At 42.7% G+C, this 24,971-nt stretch overlaps 1 protein-coding gene across 3 annotated transcripts in view; it reads right to left on the reverse strand.

The window, feature by feature from the left end:
- LOC120986580 (very-long-chain 3-oxoacyl-CoA reductase-like) overlaps positions 1–24,971 on the reverse strand; it is a 148,750-nt gene that overhangs the window by 47,349 nt on the left and 76,430 nt on the right. For all 3 annotated transcript variants that reach the window (XM_040415239.1, XM_040415238.1, XM_040415241.1), the window contains exons 2-4: positions 10,716–10,762; positions 10,565–10,640; positions 10,361–10,471 (exon numbers count right to left, since the gene is read on the reverse strand). In XM_040415239.1, the coding sequence (XP_040271173.1) occupies positions 10,361–10,471; positions 10,565–10,640; positions 10,716–10,762 (234 nt within the window). The remainder of the gene's footprint in view (positions 1–10,360; positions 10,472–10,564; positions 10,641–10,715; positions 10,763–24,971) is intronic.

Here is a 24,971-nt window from a genome sequence, read left to right on the forward strand (position 1 = left end):
GGTACAACATCGCCATTGTACTATATGTTATTTTGCTTTATTCATATTTTTATATTTTAGGTTTCCAGACATAATAACATAGCTAAACCAGACATTGAAAAGGTCAGACGGTCTGCTTTTGGTGGTAAACAAGTCTGGGTTTTTCCCTCCAAAACATTGGTCTTCTTTAAAGCCTATGGCAGCTGTGGAAAATTACCAGCTTCTCAATCAAAGCCCTAACAGTCTCTCAGTATTCATTAACCCTTTCCACAGAGCCATGTAAATACAGTGATAATGAACAGGATATATATCACAACATATAAAATGCAGTTACCCAGTATTAAACAGTGCAAGTTAACCCTTTTAGGTGAAATAAAGCAAAAAGTTTTAACTTTGCATAGGGGAAATAGACAAAATGTCCAAATGTCAAAGTACTCCCTGCTCCAGGGCACTACAATTGACCACTGACAGCATGGGCGGGGCTCCATTGAGCATGGACCACAAACCTAAAAGCACCTCCATCTTCTTAGGACCAGATATTTGGACAAATTTCCTGAGAAGAGCCGATGCTTTAATATTCTTGGCAGGTTCCCACATTCTCTTCTCAGGTACAATCCACTTCCAGTCCATCAAATAGGTTTTACCTCCAACTTTCTGCATATCCAAAATATTTTTGACCTTGTACTCATGATCAGCAGCATGGGAGTGGGAGCAAAGACATAAGTACTGGATTGATGTTTGAGTACTACTGGTATGAGGAGAGAGATGTGGAATGAAATATGGAGGCGTAACTTGTAACAAACTGGAGTGTACCTGAGTACAAAAAAAAGTTTATATAATGGCCATGTGTAACACCCCAGAGTTGTGTTACTACATGCCTCTACCCCGCTACTATCTGTTAAGAGCCTGTATATTGTCATCTGATATAATTTATATTATACAAATTTATCTTATTAGGTAAGCACTCAAACCACCATGGAGCAGGCACAATATTTAATAAAGGGTATAATGCAATATAATAAAATGCAACACTAAAATATATAAAACACTAAAACACAATATAAAACTTGCTGGGAATGAGGTGCAAAAAATGGATTCCCATCGCAACAATATAATATCGTCTCCTTAAATAATAGTAGAGTTAAAGTTGCATGGCCATGCTTCAGTTATTTGTGGAATCTTTTCAGAGCATCGGTATCCAACACCAGACGCGTTTCGAGGTCTTGCTGACCTCTTCCTCAGTGGTTATACTCTATATGCTCAGATCCCACTATTTATACTCTACTAAGTGGTCAGTAAGTTCTGGAACACAGATCCCAAGGAGAGCCAATCGGTCATAGGTAAATCCTGGAATGGTGGATTCCAAAAAAAGGCAAATTCGGTTCTGATGCGTTTTTTTTTCAAGACATGCGATTTTTTCACCGAACACCGTCTGGTGTTGGATACCGATGCTCTGAAAAGATTCCACAAATAACTGAAGCATGGCCATGCGACTTTAACTCTACTATTATTTAAGGAGACGATCTTTCAGCAATTTGAAAAAGTAAAGGCAAGGAGTGACCTGAATCGGTGAACCTGTACTCCAACTCTCGCGAGAACTGTGTGCAGAGCGGGACAGAGAGACAGTGAAGGTATCTGCAAGAAAGCTTCACTGGAACACAGGTACTAATTCGCCCTGAGAACATACACCTGAGCGCACACCAGCCAGTGTGAAGACCACGTATCATCAGGTGGGGTGAGTGCTCAGCGAGCAACCGTTTATCCGCTTTACATTAATATAGTGCGGTAACAAAAGCACTTGTGACTTTTTGGATACAACGTTATATCAAAACGTAAAGGTTGCCAGTAACAATCCACCTGGAAAATATACACCTGAGCACACACCAGCCAGTGTGAAGTTCTCTTACCAACAGGTGAAGTGCGGTGCTCAGGAAGCAACCATTCATTTGCACAATATCAATTTAGTGCAGTATTATCACCACTTGTGACTTTTTGAACGCTAGACCAAAACGTACAGATTGCCAGCAATATAGCATCAATATCAGATGAACTAATAAGGACACTAATTGGTTTATTTGTTGCGATGGGAATCCATTTTTTGCACCTCATTCCCAGCAAGTTTTATATTGCATTTTAGTGTTTTATATATTTTAGTGTTGCATTTTATTATATTGCATTATACCCTTTATTAAATATTGTGCCTGCTCCATGGTGGTTTGAGTGCTTACCTAATAAGATAAATTTGTTTAGTGTATATGTATTGAATTGGGTGATTCAATCTCAGGTTTAAGCACCTATTTATAGTTATAGGGGGTGAGCCACCCTATTAACTCTCTTTCAAATAATTTATATTATGTCTTCACAACTGTGCATCTAAAACCATGTTAAATACAATTGTATCCTGTAATTTTCCAGGTTCACCAGCAGGTGGCAGCAATGCATTGGCCAGGTACTAGTTACAGTTTAGTACCTCTAGGCTGGAATGGATTATTCCAGCTTAGCTCCCCCTCTGTGAGCACAGTGGGCTATGCCCACATCCTGCAGCATGGGTGGAGATGGAAGTTAGAGGCAGTGTACCAGCCACCCCTGTTAGGGAAGGCTGTGTGATAGCGTTCAGGAGATCCCCTGCATAGGAAAGACAGCAAAGATCTTGTCTCAGCTGAGACCTGATCAAATACCCAGCCTGAGCAACTTCAGCCTCAGCTGGATGGAAGAAGCAGAAAACTAACTACAACCTCCAGATTTCCAGGAAGAAAGCATCCCCTGAGAAATCATCTGTGAGTCACGTCCAGAGACCTAGGAGAAGCCATTCCTCCTCAGCTAGTCTGTCCCTATACAGCAGAAGCTACAGAAAAGTGCAGAAGATTAATTCCTGCCACAGTTACAGAGCTACCAAGACGACGACTAATCCTGCAAGCTCACATTTAAAGTGCAGAAGTGTTTATTCCTGCCAATGATTGCTAAAACCTGCTGGGACCAGAGACCAAAGCTGTATACTGCTTGGATACAAGTTATCTTCAGTAAAGAAATGTTTGAACTTCATCTAAAGGTCTGGACATCATTTCTGCTGCAAAATTCCTCTATTACTCCTACTATCCCTACACTCAAATTTAGGAGCCAGGAGTCCAGCCGTACCTGGGAAGGAGACACTGTTGACACAATTACCACCACCCTATAGAGACATTATAGGCCATTACACCACTCTGGCATTCTTAATCTGGGACGTGCATTATAACACCTTGGAAGGGCCCTGGGATAGTACACTGCACGTGCTGCAATTGGCGTCACGACAAATACAGACTATTATCCACCCGTATCCTGGCCCACTGCATAAGTGGCATCAGCGTACCCATTCCTGGTCAAGGGACATGCTTCTTTGTACAATCATAACTGTGAAGGAATAGGTCTTTTGGGGCTTCCCTAATGTCTTTTTCAGCCATATTATTCCCTGTTTCAGCTGCACAGCTAGATGCATTTATCTCACAAGCAGGGGCATGTGAATCTGCCAGCACTGTACTGCTGTGATGTCCTCTTTCTCACTTTCCACTATGTTTGTTTTCAGTTCCGGAGCTCGCAAAACAGATAAAGAGAGGGAAATTACACTTACAGAAATGTGATTGTCAGAAGCAGTTTAGAAGCCGTAAAAGAACTAGCTCTACGCCCCCATTTCTTCTCTGCCATCTTCTGTGTCTCTATTACTAGGGACAGGTCTTGCCTGACAACAGGAAGTGGACTGAAATTTAGGTGGAGGTGACACCCCTAGTGTTGAAATTTGCTGATTACACCTTTCTCTATTAAATGAAATTAAATTGTGTGAAAGTATAGTTACTGTTTAAATGGACCAATGAATTGAGGTGACTGATCTTTCTGGAGGAAAACAAGACCTTATCCTTGGGGGTAAATTAAGGTAGTAACCTGCACTGATATCAGTGGCCATCTGAACTAGGGATGATCTAGTCTCTTGTCAAGGCTGGAAGTAGTCACCAACAGTGGACTCAGCAGCTGGTACTCTGGAGGACACTGGGACAGGAAGAGGAACCTGCAAATGAGAACCATACACTATAAAGAATGGAGACTTGCCAGTAGTTTCACCACTGGATCGGTTGTTGTAAGAGAACTCCACCCAGGGAAGCAAAGATACCCAATCTTCATGATGAGCATAGATATGTTGCAGATAGTTGCAGAAAACTTGACTAATATGCAACACCTGCCTATTGGACTATATATAATAAGCTGAGAAGAATTCCAACTTGATATCCCACATACTATACATAGATCTTTCAAGTAAATCTTACTCCTCAATCAGAAACAATGTGAAGAGACAGACTATGTAGACTAAAATTGTGTTTTATGAACAAGTTGACAAGTTAACTTGCTGACGGAAGACAGGTCAAAGGAATGAAATGGGCCATTTTGGATAACCAGTCAATCCGCGAATGAAGACAGGTTGGTAACCAAGTCCATAGCTATGTGTTTCCATGGAGCGTCAGACACAGGTAATGGAAGCAGCAGCTATGCTTCTTTTGCTTAGGGGACTTACTCTGAGTGCATGTGGAACAGAAGATTACATAGGTATGGATGTCTTGAGGAATACTTGGCCACAAGTAATGTTGTGAGATGAGATTCAAAGTCTTACAGAATCCTGAGGGACAAGGTACCTCCTTAGACCTGTGTTCCCATGCCAGACCCTGCATTCTATTGTCTAATGGAACATTCATTTTACCAAGAGGAATGTCTTTCACCAAGACGGGAGTGACTAAGATGGGTCAATGATATAAGGAGGACCCCTTGATGTTCTTCTCCACTAGATGTAAGTGCAAGATTAAATAAAAACGGGCAAAAAACTGAGACCATCGGACTTGACAGGGATTGAGACACTGAGCAGACTAGAAATAAGACAGATTTTTATGGTCAGAAATAAATAACAAAGTCACAGGCACTCTCCAGGAGATGTCTCCATTCCTGCAGAGCTAACTTGATAGCTAGCAGTTTTCTCTCTCTCCAATGGCATAATTATGTTCTGCAGAGGAGAAGGACTTGAAGAAGAACCCACAAGTGACCATTTTACCAAATTTTACTTTCTAATCACAGCTCTGGCTCCTACAGAAGATGCATGCACCTCCAAAAAGAACTGCTTAGAGATGTAATGGAGAATAAAGGCTTCCTTGATGGGTAGGAGCTGAGATAAAAAAGGTGGGCATAAAGTGTGAAATGATTGCTTATAGAAATACAGTAGGACGAGGCTAGTCCAGGACTGGCAACATCGTCTGAGATCACATAGCCCAGGAAAGAAAGAGATGTTCTCTCAAAATGTCAGTTCTTAAATTTGGTATAGAGGCAGATGTTGCAGGATGGCACTAACGTGTTTCCAATGGAATGTCAAATTAGGTGAGTAAGTCAAGATGTTGTCGAGATAAACCATCATACAGACATAGAGAAGGTCACGGAAGATGTTGATGAATTCTTGAAATTCTTGAAAGGCGTTCTTTCTTTTGCTTGTCTCACAGATTTGGATCAGGTTATAGGCACCATGGAGATCCAATTTAGTGAAGATCTTCACCCCATGAATCCTGCCAAATAGTTTGAAAATCAAGGGCAAGGGATATCTGTTCTTCATGGTGATCTTATTCACTCTTTGGTAATCTATGCATGGCCGAAGAGAATCATCTTTCTTTTTGACGTAGGAGAAGCCAGCACCAGCCGGGGAGGAAGATTTATGGATGAACCCTTTTTCAAAGTTATCCTTAATGTACTACTGAAGTCCAACCAAATTTAAGTCTCTTTCAGAGACAGCTGACAAAAGGTCAATGGGATAGTATTATGGCCAATAAGGTCACAGAGTCTCAGCCTCATTTTTGTCAAACACATCTTCATAGCTGGCATAGGATGGAGGCAGACCCCGTAAACATAGCGGAACTTGAGGTATCTGAACATGTAGTACTGTAGCCAGAAACCATGGGTGATATGATCCCCAATGCAGAATCAGTCCACTGTCCCAGTAGATCCCAGGAGTGCTAAGGCAGAGCCATGGTAACCCCAGCGACAAAGGACTGATGGATTCTGGCAGGATGTAGAAAGTGATTTTCTCAGTATCTATGCTTGGAGACCCATGGGCTCAGTGGAGTACTGGATAGGGCCGGAAAAGGCTCTATTGACAGAAGCCACCGCCAAAGATATCTCTAATTGGCTTAGTAGGTATGCGGTACTGGATCACTAAAGCTTCATGAAGAAAGTGGCAGGCAGAAATGGAATCCAGGAAAGCCTGTTTACAGAACCAGATATCACCATAGGGCAGAATCACAAGAATAGCTAAATATGGAGACAAGAGTATGTTCACCTAGCATTTTCTCTTTAGTCGACTCGAGGCATTGTAGTTTCCCGCCGTGAGTGGACATCCCCTCACATATTGACCCTTGCCACCATAGAATAGACATAAGTTATTGCAGCATCTATGCTGGTGCTCCTCCTCAGATAGTTGGACTTTATCCAGCTGCATGGGGTCCACTGAAGAGGACAAAGTAGAGGGAAGCAAATGCTTTTCTAAGGAAGATGTCAAATGTGTTCTATTCTTATGAGTCACCTTTTTAGGATGCCCCCTGAAACACTGCTCAATAAGTCTGGCCAATGTGATCAGATTGTCCAGGGTAGATGGAAGGTCCCAGCCTGTTAATTAATCCTTTATGCGACCTGCAAGACTCTCCCAAACAGCTGTCACCAGGAGACAGAAGAGAGAACAAGGCTGAAGCTGGACTGAAGGGATACAAGGAAGGCTACCTTAGCTCAGCAGCAGGGAACTGATAAGCCTGTTATTCACTGTTAATGGTGCACTGGTTGAGGAATCCAAAACAGGTTTTTGGATCTCCGTCATACCATGGTGGCAGTGGTAGATGCAAGCCAGATCCCCTGATGGAAGAAGCTGAGCAAGCGGTGCAGATACTGTGGCTTGAAGAGGCAGAGCAGGAGCAGCATTGGAGTACTTGCTCCTGGTGTCCACGTTGATGGTACTTCTTCTTGAACACGCACTACAATCCTAGCTTGTGTGGGCTACCTGTCACAGCTTGGTGGTTGTTTGCCATGACACTTATGCTGCGCATGCTGATTGCCGGTGGCAACGTGTTGTATTGCATGCATGGGCGCTTTCCCTTTAAGGCTGTTGCCCTTCCTTTCTGGTGTGCACGGGGCTAAGGTGTGAGCAAGGTGGAGCTGGGTGTGGTCAGAGGTCTCTTTATATTCTGTTGCTGTGAGACTGAGATCATTGGTATGTCTGCCTTTGTTTGACATCGATGTCATCTGCGATGTCATCCCTTGGTCTCCTCCTTGTCCTTTCCCTGCCTTATCTGTTGTTATGTTTCGTGTGGGTTTGATTTGGAGATGTGTAGTTTATGTCTAGTTGTAGTTACATGTGTGGTCTGTTGTTTGTTGTTGTCCAACATGTATGCTAGACATTCCCTTGTTTGTCTGTATCTCCGGAAGGGGGTCCTGGGGTTCCCCGGAGGGGGAACCAAATGTCTGTGTGCAGCTCTGCCGGGGGCCACCATGCATTCTGTCCACATGGGGGTCCAGGCAGGTACTGGTGCGCTGGATTCCTGTATTAGTTGTTTGTGCTGTGTCCTGTTTGGTGTTCAGGTACCAGTACTGTTTAATGGAGTCCAGCCGTCGTTGTTGCAGCAACAGGTAAGTGCTTTTTGTTTCTTGGCTCTTGCCTGCCGATCCAGTAGCTGTGCACTGTCTGCCATTCCCAGTTGCTAGGCCTGTGTGAGACTCCGATTCATCTGTGTCGTGGATGAATCGGTCGTCTCTTTGCCCAGACCTTACTACCAGGGATCATCAGGGCTAGTAAGGGCCCAGGTTACAGTACATGAGCCATCTGGGTTCGCTCATGCAGTTAGGTCAGGGATAGGATGATGGTGGTGATAGGAGGTGCCCTGCTTCCTTAACCTGGCTTCCATGCCTAGTGGCTTTCCCTAATTTCAGACATTGTACGGTAGGGGATTTCCCCCACTCCCCACCGTGACAGTATGTCAAACTAAGGCTCCTCGGTTTCTATTCCTTCGACAGAGGGCTCAGCATGCATCGCCTGCCGTTTTATGGCACACATACTTATCCTCCAGAGGGAGGGTGAAAGGGGAGTTATCGTTATCGGCGCGGTTCTTGGTAACAGGTGTTGCCATTGTTTTTGAACCATTGCTTGTGTTGGTGTGCCCCCTCGTCCATTCTCGGTGGTTCCTTGCTCTTGGGCTGGTTGCTGGCAGCATTCTTTTGGTGTACTGGCTGTGTGCTGGTTGGGGAATGCTTGCTGGCAGCTGCCCAGAGTGTGAACTGTGTCTGAGATGGATGCGGTGTTCAGTACGGTTTCTCCTGACTGCTTGTTGGCTGGCTGCCAGGGGCCTAGTTGGTGGTCCTGGCATGCTGGCGGCAGTTTTGACGGACGTGCTGACGCCGAATATGCACCTCCCCCCGTTATGTATTGGGGGGGGGGATTTGAGGGGGGGGTGTCACGGCTTGGTGGTTGTTTGCCGTGACACTTATGCCGCGCATGCTGGTTGCCGCTGGCAACGTGTTGTATTGCATGCATGGGTGCTTTCCCTTTAAGGCTGTTGCCCTTCCTTTCTGGTGTGCATGGGGTTAAGGTGTGAGCAAGGTGGAGCTTGGTGTGGTCTGAGGTCTCTTTATATTCTGTTGCTGTGAGACTGAGATCATTGGTATGTCTGCCTTTGTTTGAGAAGGAGCTTGCTCCTTTCTTGGATGATATCTGAGGGCCATTCTAGTTTGACATCGATGTCATCTGCGATGTCATCCCTTGGTCTCCTCCTTGTGCTTTCCCTACCTTATCTGTTGTTATGTTTGGTGTGGGTTTGATTTGGAGATGTGTTGTTTATGTCTAGTTGTAGTTACATGTGTGGTCTGTTGTTTGTTGTTGTCCAACATTTATGCTAGACATTCCCTTGTTTGTCTGTACCTCCAGAAGGGGGTCCCTGGGGTTTCCCGGAGGGGGAACCAAATGTCTGTGCGCAGCTCTGCCGGCGGCCACCATGCATCCTGTCCGCATGGGGGTCCAGGCAGGTACTGTTGTGCTGGATTCCTGTATTAGTTGTTTGTGCTGTGTCCTGTTAGGTGTTCAGGTGCCAGTACTGTTTCATGGAGTCAAGCCATCGTTGTTGCAAGGGCAGGTAAGTGCTTTTTGTTTCTTGGCTCTTGCCTGCTGATCCAGTAGCTGTGCACTGTCTGCCATAACCAGTTGCTAGGCCTGTGTGAGACTCTGGTTCATCCGTGTCGTGGATAAACCGGTCGTCTCCTTGCCCAGACCTTACTACCAGGGATCATCAGGGCTAGTAAGGGCCCAGGTTCTTGTGCATGAGCCCTCCTACCTGGGTTCACTCATGCGGTTAGGAGGTCATGGATAGGATGAGGGTGGCGATAGGAGGTGCCCTGCTCCCTTATCCCCACTCCCCACCGTGACACTACCAGGAAGGATCCATGGCCTAAGCAAACTGTTATGGAAGCAAATGTGTGTCCGCTGTGCCTCTGCAGTGAATAGATTTGACTTGTGACTACTCCTAAGGGCATTATCTAAGTGCCCCCCTGGTTTTAACCCTTTAACCCCTATACAGGGATCTGGACTTTGCTGCAGCGGAACCACCAGGCGGCTACCTCTTGGAGTAATCTCTGTTTAGTGGCTGCTGACCTATGGGGGCTGAGAGACATCTGTGTGGAGCACCAAAGGATGAGGCAAAACCATAGTTAGGAAGCAAGCTGAGGTCAAGGCAGGCAGCATACAAACAACCTAGTAAACATGGCGGGTAGCACAGTTTAGTGCACCTCTGCAGGAACTAGAAGTGCACTATACTAGAACCTATTGCTCAGGCACCTGACTATTTTGGAGGGTGCCTTGCATAGCCCTAGGAAGGCTGCCACAGGCTGGTAGCAACTAGAGGTGTGTGCACACTACCCTTTTAAGAGGCCAAGAGGAATGTGCACCCACGCCCTACCAGGTTAGGCTGCAGGCAGGATGTAGAGGCATAACAAGATACGGGGTAGAGTGCTCTGACAGACATGCCTGCCTTGAATGCACAGGAAGATGCCAGAGAGGAAGCAGGAGCCTAGTGAGTAATCCAGCGGCTATCCCCAGTGAGAACAGAGTGGCTCCACTGGGCATGAACTACCAACATAGCAATAACCTAGAAGTCACAAAATAGCTTTGTAGAGTTCAACCTTCATAATCATAATAAGAAAGGGCAAACACATCAATTAGTCTCTTACTGCAAAATAAACTTCTACACAATTTTTTTAAAATATTTTGGACAGAGGAGTCAGGAGTGTATTGTTAGAAAATTGGTAGGAATATTAGATTTTTGGCCCTGTTATATTTGTAAGGTCGTACCTAAAATTCCAATATCCAGGTCCTTTAAAACCTTCTCCACCTTTGGATAAATCTCAGACCCTCCTGTGAAGTCCAATTGAATGATCTTGGTTTTTTGTGTGCTCTGTTTTTCTGGGAATATAAGATACATATGAAGATTAGGTGTTGCTTATCAATATTCGATACCTTGAGTAATCAGATAGGTAAGACCTTCTTGTCCCTAACCTATCTCCTGAGCAACTTTTTGTAGCTTCTCCACATTCCGACTGATGAGGACGACATCAAGGCCTCTCCTGGCCAACTACAGGGAAGACATAGAAGTATGAGACAGATATAAGAGAGAGATAAAAAAACTGATAGACCACATGCTACTGACCTCCATCGCGTAGGCCTTCCCGATTCCATCTGTCGCTCCAGTTACCACTGTAGGAGAAGTGAGCAGACCATAGTTATATAGATTATACTTTGTGTTTCAGTTACTTATTTTCAGGATCTTTGCTTCACATTAGTTTATGAAAACATACATTAATTTAATCCAGGTTTGCACAACCTTTTTTGGTCTGGGGGCCGCATTGTCACATCGCTCTATTTCAAGGGGCCAAAAATTTTGGGATGGGTGCTCATCTGCCTATTACACAAGGCAGTGCAAAGTGACTGGGGAGGAGTGATCACTGCCACAGTCATTCCGCCTTCATTTAGATTACACAGGGAGATGTGCTGCAGATAATCGGACATCTTTTATCCTGATAAAATATGCAAATCAGCCGACAAACGAGCAATTCCTTGTTTATCGACTGATATAAGATATGAGCGCTCCTATGAACACTTTTTCCCAGTAATTGTCCCAAATATCGTGCTGCAGCATAGCCCCTGAAACCGAAGAGTTATACTTACCAGCTCCTCACCGCTCCGGTCCTCTGCACTGCCCCCGCTGTTTACACCTGGCAGTGCATGGACATGGTCATACACCACTCCAGCCAATGACTGGCTTACCCGGTGATGTGGCCTCAAGCAGCGTGTCACTTCTGAAGCCAGTTATTGACTGGAGCCGTGCAAGTGACCATGGCCAAGGACTGCCAGGTGTAAACAGTGCGGGGACCGGAAGATGGAGGCAGCGGGGGCAGCGCAGAGGACCAGAGGGGAGTGGAGCAGGTAAGTATGAATCTTCTATTTCAGAGGCCATGCTGCAGGAACTTGTTTAACCACTTCACATCCAGGCCATTTACCCCCTTCTTGACAGAGCCTAATTTCGAAAATCTGTGTCACTTTATGTGGTAATAACTTTGGAACGCTTTTACTTATTCAAGCCATTCAGAGATTGACACATTGTACTTCATGACAGTGGTAAATTTGAGTTGATATATTTCACCTTTATTTATAAAATAATCCAAAATTTACCATAAATTTTGAAAAATTCGCAATTTTCAAAATTTTCATTTCTCTGCTTTTAAAACAGAAAGTGATACCTCATAAAATATTTATTACTTAGGCCTCTTTCACACGGATGCGTTCAGGATGCGTTCAGTGAAACTTGCACCATTTTGCAAGCAAGTTCAGTCAGTTTTGTCTGCAATTGCGTTCAGTTGTTCAGTTTTTTCCGCGTGGGTGCAATGCGTTTTGATGTGTTTTACACACGCGTGATAAAAAACTGAAGGTTTACAAACAACATTTCCTAGCGACCATCAGTGAAAAAATCATCGTATCCGCACTTGCTTCCGGATGCAATGCGTTTTTCACTGAAGCCCTATTCACTTCTATGGGGCCAGGGCTGCGTGAAAAACGCAGAATATAGAACATGCTGCGATTTTCACGCAACTCAAAACTGATGCGTGAAAAACAACGCTCATGTACACAGTCCCCTTGAAATGAATGGGTCCGGATTCAGTGCGGGTGCTAGGTGTTCACGTCACGCATTGCACCCGCACGGAAAACTCGCTCGTGTGAAAGAGGCTTTAACATTCCCCATATGTGTACTTTATGTTGACATCATTTTGTCAATGTTATTTTATTTTTTTAGGATGTTAGAAGGCTTAGAATTTTAGAAGCAATTCTTAGAATTTTTTAGAAAATTTCCAAAACCCACTTTTTAAGGACTAGTTCAGGTCTGAAGTCACTTTGTGGGGCTTACATAGTGGAACCACCCCATAAATGACCCCATTGTAGAAACTACACCGCTCAAGTTACTGATTTTACTAATTTTGTTAACCCTTTAGGTGTTCCACAAGAATTGAAGGAAAATGGAAATGACATTTCTAAATTTAACTTTTTGGGCAGATTTTCTATTTTAATACATTTTTTTCTTTAACACATCGAGGGTTAACAGCCAAATAAAACTCTATATTTATTACCCTGATTCAGCGGTTTCCAGAAACACCTCACATGTGGTAGTAAACTGATGTAAAGGCACACGGCAGGGCACAGAAGAAAAGGAACGCCGTAAGGCAGATTTTGCTGGACTGGTTTTTAGATGCCATGTCCCATTTGAAGCCCCCCAGATGCACCTTACAGTAGAAACTCCCAAAATGTGACCCCATTTTGGAAACTAGGGGATAAGGTGACAGTCTTATTGGTACTATTATGGGGTACATATGATCTTTAATTGCTCTATATTACGTTTTTTGTGAGGCAAGGTAACCAAAAAATTGCTGTTTTGGCACTGTTTTTATTTTTTACAACATTCATCTGACAGGATAGATCATGTGCTATTTTTATAGAGCAGGTTGTTATGGACACAATGATATCAAATATGTCTACTTTCTTTGTTTGTTTGTTTCAGTTTTACATAATAAAGCATTTTTGAAAAAAAAAAAATGTTTTTGTGTCTCCATTTTCTGAACGCCATATTTTTTATTTTTTTTTGCTGATCATCTTGTGCAGGGGCTCGTTTTTTGCAGGAAGAGTTTATGTTCTTATTGGTGCCATTTTTGGGTACATTATTACACTTTATGGGGCAAGGTGACCAAAAAATTGGTTGTTTTAGCACAGTTTTTATTTATTTATTTTTACAGGGTTCACCTAAGGGGTTAGGTCATGTGACATATAGAGCAGATCGTTACGGACGTGGCAATACCTAATATGTATACTTTTTCTTATTTATTTAAATTTTACACAATAATAGCATTTTTGAAACCAAAAAAATGATGTATTAGTGTCTCCATAGTCTGAGAGCCATAGCTTTTTATTTTTTGACCGATTGTGTTAGTTGGGTCTCATTTTTTGCAGGATGAGGTGATGGTTGAGATGATGTAAGGTAACAAAAAATAGCTTTTTTTGGCACTGTTTTTTTTTTTTTTTTTACAGTGTTCACTTGAGGGTTTAGATCATGTGATATTTTTATAGAGCTGGTTATTACGGATGCGGCGATATCTAATATGTAAACTTTTTTTATTTATTTAACTTTAACACAATAATAGCAGTTTTGAAACAAAAAAATGCTGTTTTAATGTTTCCATGTGAGAGCTATTTTTATTTTAATTTTTGGAGCGATTTTCGTAGGGGCTCTTTTTTTGCAGGATGAGGTGACGGTTTTATTGGTACCATTTTATGGGACATATGCCTTTTTGATCACTTGGTGTTGCACTTTTCGTGATGTAAGGTGAAAAAAATGGCTTTTATTTACAGTTTTTATTTTTTTATGGTGTTTATCGGACGAGGTGGATCATGTCGTTACGGACGCGGCAATACCAAATATGTCTATTTTATTAATTTTTTTCTATTTTTAACATTTTTTAATTACTTAATTGGGGATTTTTTTTTTTACATGTGAAACCTTTTTTTTTTTTACACTTTGCGTCCCCCATAAGGTCATACAAGACCTCTTAATTAACATTTAACTTCACATTTTTTTTTTTTTTGACTATTGATTTTTCCTGTAACTGGGGCTGACATAGTAGCCCCCAGTTACAGGGGAAATACACCCCCCAGAGAGGCTGTACAGCAGAATACTGCGCTGTACAGCCTCAGTGCAGGGCTGATCGAGGTCTATGGGAGACCCAACAGCTCCTGCACTCTCCCACCCCCGGCGCTTCCTGATCTGTATACACAGCGGTCATTGAGCACAGCGATCTAGAAGGCAGGAACACCTGGGAACTGTCCCTGCCATCTCTCTGGGTTGCCCTGCTGTCACTGACAGGGCCCCCACTCTGCAGCTGCACGATTAGCGTGCAGCTGTCATCTCTGAATGGACGTTCCAGAATATCCATTCAGAGATAAACAACCGGCAATAGGACATTTATATCCTATGGGCGGATGTGAAGTGGTTAAGGCTACTTTCACACCTGCGTTAGGTGCGGGTCCGTCTGGTATCTGCACAGACGGATCCGCACCTATAATGCAAACACTTAGATCCGTTCAGAACGGATCCGTTTGCATTACCATGAACAAAAAAAAAAAAAATTATTATTATTTTTTTTTTTTTGTTCATGATAATGCAAACGGATCTGTTTTGACTTTACATTGAAAGTCAATGGGGACGGATCCGTTTGAAAATTGAGCCATATTGTGTCAACTTCAAACGGATCCGTCCCCATTGACTTACATTGTAAGTCTGGACGGATCCGTTTGCCTCCGCACGGCCAGGCGGACACCCGAACGCTGCAAGCTGCGTTCAGGTGTCCGCCTGCTGAGCGGAGCGGAGGCTGAACGCTGCCATACTGATGCATTCTGAGCAGATCCGCATCCTCTCAGAATGCATTAGGGCTGGACGGATCAGTTCGGGGCCGCTTGTGAGAGCCTTCAAACGGAACTCACAAGCGGAGCCCCGAACGCTAGTGTGAAAGTAGCCTAATATTTTATTGTATTATTTTTTTACAATTGGTTTATTATTTTTTTTTAAATTTTTTGCCACATAATATGTCCCACAAGAGGTCATAAAAAAACTGTTGGAGGATGATGAACACTTTTCCTTTTTATTTTATTTTATTTGTATTTTATTATTTTTTTCCTTTTTTAATCTCCTTTTTATTTTATTTGTATTTTATTATATATATTTTTTTAGAATATTCTATTATTTTTTTAAATATATTTTTGCCACATAGTATGTCCCCCAAGGGGTCATAAAAAAACTGTTGCATGACAGTGAACACTCTTTTATTTAGCACTTTTTATTTTTTACTGTATTTTTTATTTTTTTATAATTTTCAATTTGTTTGTGCCACATATTTCTTTTATTATATTTTATAATATTTTTTTATTTAGTTATCATTTTTTAAAAATGATTTTAAATAATCATAATCTGCATCGGCTTCTGGCCAATATACAGGCCCCTGGGGGGACCGCTCGCTCCATCCTGTCACTGGATGCCTCTAAGGCCTTTGACAGGGTGGAGTGGCGCTTCCTCTGGAGAGTTTTGGCAAGGATGGGCTTCGGGGAAAGATTTATAGGCATCCTCAAACTATTGTATAGATCTCCCAAGGCAAAACTGAGTATCAATGGGAACCTGACCACTAGCTTTGATTTAAATAGAGGCACGCGTCAGGGCTGCCCACTTTCCCCACTGTTATTTGATATTTACATTGAACCCCTTGCGATAGCCATTAGGCAGGATGATCAGGTAAAGGATTTGGTACGCTAGGAGTGCAAGACCGTATCTCCTTATATGCGGACGATGTTCTTTTTTTTATAGACCATACGGAAATAACTCTTCCTAGAATTATTCAAATGGTTAAATCATTTGGTGAGGTGTCCGGTCTTCTTATAAACTGGTCTAAGACCAGTTTGATGCCAATAGACCCCCTGCCACAGAAAGAGGTTCTTGTGACACAGTTGGACATTGTTGACACTTTTCAATACTTGGGTTTGACTATATCACCCAGGGTTGAAAACTTTGTACAACTTAATTTGATCCTCATAATGGCAAAAGTTGGAGCTAAAATAGGGATCTGGCTGAGACTCCCTCTATCTAGAGCTGACCGAGTTTCACTGGTCAAAATGGTGATACTTCCACAATTTCTTTATGTGCTTAGGAACACACCCATTTGGATAGAAGATAAAAATTTTAAACTCATGGAAAGAATAATTAATGATTTAAAGTTGGAGTTCGAATAAAGTTGGAATGTCTGTATAAATCACTGGAGTGCGGGGGTTTAAATCTCCCTTACTTTAAAGGGTATTTTATTGCTGCCCAGCTATTGACGTGCTATGAATCAGAAAACAGTGCACTGTTAGGGAGGTTAGTAGAGAGCTACACTCACAATAATATATTTACCCTGTTAGAATCCGGCCTACTGAAGACCTATGAGCGGGGCTACAGAGAGACTATAAAACTACTCCTGAAGGTGTGGGTTACGACTAGGACATGGTTAAAGGTAAAGGGTTCACTTACATTCACGCCTCTTTGGCACAATGTACACTTACAAAGGTTAGATGATATTGCACTGGATACATTTTGGCAAAAGAATAAAATTTTGTATATTTCACAGGTAGTTAAGGATATAGAGATTAAGTCATTTACAGAGCTATCACATAATATAGAAAACCTTTCATGGTTTAGGTACTTTCAACTGCGTTCAGCTTTATCTAGTCTGGACGATAAACTGGTGTTGGATATAGATAGCTCATCCTTCCTGAATGAATGGACAGGGAGGACACGGCCCAGAATGAAGATTTCAAATATATACAGTCATGTGAAAAAATTAGGACACCCTTTGAAAGCATGTGGTTTTTTGTAACATTTTTAATAAATGGTTATTTCATCTCCGTTTCAACAATACAGAGAGATTAAAGTAATCCGACTAAACAAAGAAAACTGAAGAAAAGTCTTTTCAAGATCTTCTGTAAATGTCATTCTACAAAAATGCCTATTCTAACTGAGGAAAAAGATAGGACACCCTTGCCCCTAATAGCGAGTGTTACCTCCTTTGGCTGAAATAACTGCAGTGAGACGGTTCTTGTAGCCATCTACCAGTCTTCGACATCGGTCTGAGGAAATTTTACCCCACTCCTCAATGCAGAACTTTTTCAGCTGTGAGATGTTTGAGGGGTTTCTTGCACGTACAGCCCTTTTCAAGTCACCCCACAGCATCTCAATGGGATTCAAATCTGGACTTTGACTTGGCCATTCCAGGACTCTCCATTTCTTCTTTTTCAGCCAATCTTTGGTTGATTTACTAGTATGTTTTGGGTCATTGTCATGTTGCATGGTCCAGTTCCGCTTCAGCTTTAATTTTCTAACTGATGGTCTCACATGTTCTTCAAGCACCTTCTGATACACAGTAGAATTCATCGTGGATTCTATGATGGTGAGCTGACCAGGTCCTGCTGCAGCAAAGCAGCCCCAAACCATGACACTTCCACCTCCATGCTTCACAGTTGGTATGAGGTTCTTTTCTTGGAATGCTGTGTTTGGTTTACGCCAAACATGTCCTCTGCTGTTGTGTCCAAATAATTCAATTTTGGACTCATCTGTCCAAAGAACATTATTCCAGAAGTCCTGGTCTTTGTCAACTTTATCGCTGGCAAATGTCAGTCTGGCCTCGATGTTTCTCTTGGAAAGCAAAAGTTTCCTCCTTGCACACCTCCCATGCAAGTTAAACTTGTACAGTCTCTTTCTGATTGTAGAGGCATGTACTTCTACATCAACAGTAGCCAGAGCCTGCTGTAGTTCTCGAGATGACACTTTAGGGTTTTTGGATACCTCTTTTAGCATCTTGCGGTCTGCTCTTGGGGTGAACTTGCTGGGGCGACCAGTCCTGGGCATGTTGGCAGTTGTTTTGAAAGCCCTCCACTTGTAGACTATCTTCCGGACAGTGGAATGGCTGATTTCAAAATCTTTTGAGATCTTTTTAAATCCCTTCCCAGACTCATAGGCTGCTACAATCTTTTTTCTGAAGTCCTCTGACAGCTCTTTTGCTCTCACCATGGTGCTCACTCTCACTTCAACAGTCAGGAGCACACCAAACTAAATGTCTGAGGTTTAAATAGGGCAAGCCTCATTCAACATGCAGAGTAACGATCTACTAATTATGTGCACCTGGTGTGATATACCTGTGTGAGATCTGAGCCAATTTAAGAGGGAATACATGTGAGGGTGTCCTATCTTTTTCCTCAGTTAGAATAGGCATTTTTGTAGAATGACATTTACAGAAGATCTTGAAAAGACTTTTCTTCAGTTTTCTTTGTTTAGTTGGATTACTTTAATCTCTCTGTATTGTTGAAACGGAGATGAAATAACCATTTATTAAAAATGTTACAAAAAACCACATGCTTTCAAAGGGTGTCCTAATTTTTTCACATGACTGTATAAGCTACTACTTAAGGCACGGTTTAGTGATATACAGTCACCAGGACAAAGAGCGTGGGAGATTGACTGTCCGAATATACAATCAGAAGGGTGGGAGAATATTTTCGGGAATTTAGGTTCACTATCCCAGAACTTTAACCATGTTCTAGTACAATTTAACATTTGTCACAGACTATATATTACCCCTATATGGATGAATAAATGTGGGTTAAGAGACACGTCTAATTGCCCTAAATGTGACACTCCAGGTGCGGACTATCTCCATATGATCTGGAACTGCCCAGAACTTATAAAATACTGGAATAGCATTAATAACTTTATCACCTACAAACTAAAAATACGAATCCCCTTTGAACTCCAAGTGTTTCTCCTTAACGATTTTTCTAAGATAAATAGCTATAAGTATCAAAAGATCTTCCTAGGTAGGATACTGATGTTGGCTAGAGTCCTGGTTAGTCGGACTTGGTTTGCTCGTTATACTCCAGAGATAAATATATGGATAAACTTAATTAATAAGGTAAAAAACTATGAGCAAATCATGTATAAACAGAGGGAAGCTGATGAGAAGTGGACTAAGATATGGGGTGGATGGAAGATTTGATTAATTGTGATAACCGCTTCCCCCCTTTTCTTTCTTTTTTTTAATTTTTTTTTTACGCATCACAGGTACGGGGAGGGGGGTGGGTGTAGGGTATGGGGATAAGGGGAAAAAATTAAAATATTGAAGCTGAAGTTGGGGATTATTTACTTAATCCTTTTTGTATTGTAATCTGTTTTGACATATCGATTAATAAAGATAATTAATAAAAAAAAATATATATATATTTTTAAACTTATTTTTTTATATATATTTTTACCATATAATTTGTCCCCAAGAGGTCACTGAAAGACCTTTGGGAGACAATAAGTGACTTTGTACTATTTGCATCGTAATTGGAGCATCCAAAGGAGACCCAGTTACAGGGAAACCAGCCTACTGGGGGGGGGGGGGGGGGGGTGGGATCTTTGTACCAGGGCAGAGCTGATCAGGGTGATCGCCTCGGTGTGGAGGAAACTACTGTGTGGGGGAAATTACTATATGGGGGCAGTGTAGCTGCTGTGAACACTATAGGGACATTTGGGGTAATTTATCAAACTGGTGTAAAGTAGAACTGGCTTAGTTGAATTTGTCATGGCGGTCTAACGGATGAGAAGAGGAAAGAGAAGGTCTACATGACAGGAGACGTCCCTGGATGTAAGAGGTATGTGGTCAAGTATTGAGGGGGTGCCTGAGAAAGTACACGCCCCGGGTGCCAAACACCCTGGGCACGCTACTGGGTGTTAGGCAGTGTAATAGGTTCTGCTGTCCATACATACATGCTACAGACACAAGTTGCACGTATTGCAAAAAAATATGTGCATCATTAATTGCCGAAAATTCGCAAGTGCAAATATATTGGAGCACTTTATCTGCATATAAAGCTATTCCAATGTTCTGCCGTGCCAACCATTTTCTCCAGTCTCAGGAAACGTATACCAGTTTGAAAAATGTAGCATAAGTAACCCACGCCTGTATTTTGCGCGCATTACGCGAATATTACATTGCCGATTTTCGCAATCAAGATTATAATCTCGAATTCTCGAATATATGACGAATATTCTACAAAATATTCGCGAAATATCGCAAATTTGATTATTACCCCTGCCGCTCATCACTAGTCAGTAGTAAATTTGTGTTGACATCACTGATTATTTTGCCCTTCCTCTGATCCGTCAGAACAATAACCCCCAAAAAACAGATCCTGTCTGTGGAGCATCCGCCTTCACTAGGTCAGCATTTGGTCAGTAATCCATCAGTATTGCTAATACCAAAAAAAACAGGAGTGGATCCAAAACAGAGATGACAGGTGAATGGAATTTTTGCATGTCTTCTGTGTTTTGTACCCACTCCTGCTTTTGGCTACCAAATCATAAGCCAATTCTGATGCAAAATAGGGATCATGTCATGCAGGCCTTACAGCTGCTACATAGACAGGATCCGTTGTGCGTCTCATTTTTCCTTCCTTCTGACAGATCAGAATAAGGGTCAAATAAATGATGATGTCAGCCAGGCTGAAAGGCAAAATAGTGGCCCATTCATGAAGTGGGGAGTGTGGGAACAGCATGAGAAGTCCATAGAGATGCCCTATGACAGTGGTGAGGTGAAAGCAGCATGAGCAGACCACAGAGTGGCCCAATGACAGAGTCTGGAGGTGGCAGCAGCATTAGGAGGAGGCCACAGAGTGGCACAATTACAGTGTAGAGGTGGCAGCAGCTGTCACAATGTAGGGGGATGGGAGGTACATAGAATGACAACAGAAGGAAAATGACCAGAAACTAGGCCTCACGGCTAGGGAAAGGGAAGCAGTCACCACTTAGGTAACCCTAAACCTAGCCCTGACTCCTGTCAGTATGAATAGACCCTGAAGGTGGGAATATTCATACACAGTAAACCTAGGCCCCAGTAACCCTGAATATCCCTAGGAGTAGTGACAGGGTCTGAGACCACTGGTTCCTTCCCAGATGATTGAACCAGCGCATCCCTGAGGCCTAGTAAACAAAAAGCAAATGGGAACAACTAAATACAAAGGGAAGTACACTTATCTTCAACAGAAAATGGATGAGCAGGACCTCAGTTGAGGACCACACACCAGCTCTTCCAACTCCAGGCAGAAAATATGAACCGCATGGTATGAAGTGTGAGTCCAGACTAAATAGAGGAGCAGTAATGACCACAAGCTACACCTGAGACAAGAGGGTTGGTCATTACCAACAACAACACTGCAACAAGTGAAAACAGATAGGCTGTCAGATAACCTAACGTGCAGCCAGTCTCCCAGATCTTCTAAACTCTGTCAAAGGAGGGACCATGACAGCAGCATCAGGAGGCCACAGAGTGGCACAATGACAAAGTGTATAGGTGGCGGCAGAAGCAGCATCAGGAGGACGCCACAGAGTGGCACAATGACAGTGTGGTGGTGGCAGCAGCAGCATCAGAAGGGTCACAGAGTGGCACAATGACAGAGTGTGGAGGTGGCGTCAGCAGCAGCATCAGTAAGAGGCCACAGGGTTTCACAATGACAGTGTGGAGGTGGCAGCAGCAGTATCAGGAGGCCACAGAGTGGCACCATGAAAGATTATGGAGGTAGCGGCAGCAGCATCAGGAGGAGGCCACAGGGTGGCACAATGACAGTGTGGAGGTGGCAACAGCAGCATCAGGAGGCCACAGAGTGGCACAATGACAGTGTGGAGGAGGCAGCAGCATCAGGAGGCCACACAGTAGCAAGGTGACATAGTGTGGAGGTTTCTTCCTTGTACAGGAAAATTTGGAGGCCAACCGTAGAGTGTTTCTTCTGGAGCTCCTTTCTTTTGTCCTCACGCACAACTTCTTCTCCTTTGGAGGGTCCTTCTACCTACAGCTCCAGGGAACTGCGATGGGGGCGCCCTGTGCGCCCTCTCACGCAAATTTGTTCCTGGGGCTGTGGGAGAGGGACCTTTTCCTGTCAGATCGATACATGTCGATGGACCGCGCCATTTTTTGGGCGCGGTACATCGACGATGTATTTATGATCTGGCAGGGAAGTACCAAGGAGTTGGAGGAATTCTTTATGGCATTAAACAAGAACGCCAAAAACATCAAATTAACGTATAAGTACAGTAAGGAACATATTGAGTTTCTGGATGTGCATTTAGAGAGAGGTACTGATGGAGGTATAGTGACGAACGTTTTTAGAAAACCTACAGCAGTAAATTCATACTGACATGCTTCTTCGTCACATCCTCCACAGATGATCAACTCAATCCCGATTGGACAATACTTACAGGCTCGGAGAATCTGCTCGACGGAAGAGATCTTCAAGCAACAGGCCAAAGTATTAAAGGAAAGATTTACAAGTCGTGGATACAGCCAACGTGCAATCAAGAAGGCCTATAGGAGAGCAAAAACATGCTCTAGGCAGGACTTACTTTTTTCTGAAGTCCAAAAGAGTAAGGATAACAAGACACGATACATCACAGGATATCATGGAAGGTGGATAGAGATGAAGGACATTTTGGAAAAATCATGGCCGATCCTACTAACCGATCCCATCTTGACAAAATTCATAGCACCATATCCTATGATAACGGCTAGACGATCAAAGAATTTGAGAGACCATCTCGTACGCAGCCTGTATATAAAACAAAAACAACCTTTGTTCCCAGGACTGGGGAAGCCGAAGTGGGGCTTTGTCCCATGCGGGAAATGTATAGCATGCCCAAATATGGAGAGGGCTACCTCTTTTGATGACACAGCCAATACAAAAACCTTTAAAATAACACAATGCCTCACATGCACGAGTACGGCAGTCGTGTATTATGCTAAATGTTCTTGCCCAAAAATTTATGTGGGTTTAACCACGAGAGAATTGAAGGTGAGAGTGCGAGAACATGTCAGAGATATAATGGCAGCAACAGAGGAAGAAGATCTGTGTAATCTAAAACCAGTTGCAAGACACTTTAAGACATATCACGACTGTAATCCCGTGCATTTGAAGGTACGGGTGATTGACTGTGTCATGAAAAACATCAGAGGAGGTAATATCACTAAAAGATTGGGACAGCTCGAGTGCAAGTGGATTTGGAAATTGAATACACTGCACCCGGGCGGTCTGAATGAATCTACTGGCTTCTCCACTTTCCTATAGGCATTATGGCTCACATGGGTCTCCACACCCAAAAGGGGTTCAATTTATGTATTTTAATTTTGTTTTAATCACTTTTCTCCCCTGATCTTCTAGGGTCATCACTGGGTGGACCTTGTGTCCCCGCCTTGCATTCCCCAGTTCACATGTGTCATGTATGCTGGGGAATGTGATGCGGTGACTGATATGTGGACAGACTATGCAATCGTTTAGCGGATTGATCTAGTGCAGTATTGGTTTTGATTCGTGTCCCCGCCTTGCATCTCCCGTCCTGCCTCCTTTGAGGCACTTCGGGGAATGTGATGTGGTGACCGATATCAAAACGAATGATGGAATACTACAATTGACATATCTATTACATTACATACAGCACATGGGGTTAATAGGGTCTAACCAATAATCACATGGTTGAAGGACCTTGCCCCAGTTCTTTCACTTCTTTTTTCCACATCTTTCCCCCCCCCCCTCCCTCCCCCTCCTCCTTGTCCTTTCCTCACCCTTTTCCCTGGTATCAGTGGTTCACAAGACACTATATGAATTTGTATATGTATCTGAGATGATATATTTATTATAATGCACTTTGCACTTTCTTAACACTCACTCGTCAAACAGTGAAGGACACGTACATATAAAAGTGTTGATCTGTATTTATATAACATGGGTTATGTTTTTTTTTTTATATATATATTTTCACCTGATTTATGATTCATCAGTGGCATCAATACTGAGGGTCACACATATAACATATATATATATTTTTTATGGATTGTTATATATCCTTTAATAGTTTATGCACTTTGCACTTTGTACCATTATTTCTAATATTAGATTATTCATAGATGTGGGTATGAGCCTTATATGATAGATGTATATCTGCTATTATATTAATGAGGGATAGGATGCCCCATCCATCGGTCTATTGGCATTGCTGTGGAATAATTTGGTGTATGACATGTGTATGTAGTGAGTAATTCTGTATATTAACTTTTTTATATTAACTTCCTTTTCACTTTTGTATGTCCACATCAAATGATTAATGTATATGTTCTCCGATATATCTTGATTGCGTGTGTACGTCTTCTTGGCCTATCAAATGCACGGATATACCAATATGATGGATCCGAATCATGTAGTAAGGTTGGATGACGCCACTGAGCTGCGACTAGGTTGTGCGCGCTCAAGTGGCGTCATCCGGATCACGTGACCAGAAGCGGATCATATGTTTCCGGGTGGTCACGTGCTCCTTCAGATGCCGGCATCTAGGAAGTCCATCAGATAAAATCCGGCGCAGTCCGGTGATGTATGAATTGATGATTACCGGTATGTTGATTGGCTGACACTCGTATTTAAACCATGTCCTCCAGTGATGACGCTACCCCCAGACGAAGGTACGCCGAAACGCGCGTTGGGGTTGGCGCCATCCTGGAGGAGACTCTGTATGGGTAAATGTCCCTTTTTCCCCGCTATGTATGATTTTATGTATGCATAATAATTTTTTCTGAACAATCATGTTTAAGGATAGGGACTCCGTTCATTGTATGTCTCCTCCAGCGATGTTGCTTTTCATCTCCTGCACTGATTCTTTTAATCATGTATGTTGTTAAATCATTAATGTGATTTTGTAATAAAGAACTATTTAGTCCCAGCGGTCTGGCATTTTCCATGTAGGTTATTTATAGTGTGGAGGTGGTAG

The sequence above is a fragment of the Bufo bufo genome, chromosome 1, assembly GCF_905171765.1.
Source record: "Bufo bufo chromosome 1, aBufBuf1.1, whole genome shotgun sequence".
Lineage (NCBI taxonomy): Eukaryota > Metazoa > Chordata > Amphibia > Anura > Bufonidae > Bufo > Bufo bufo.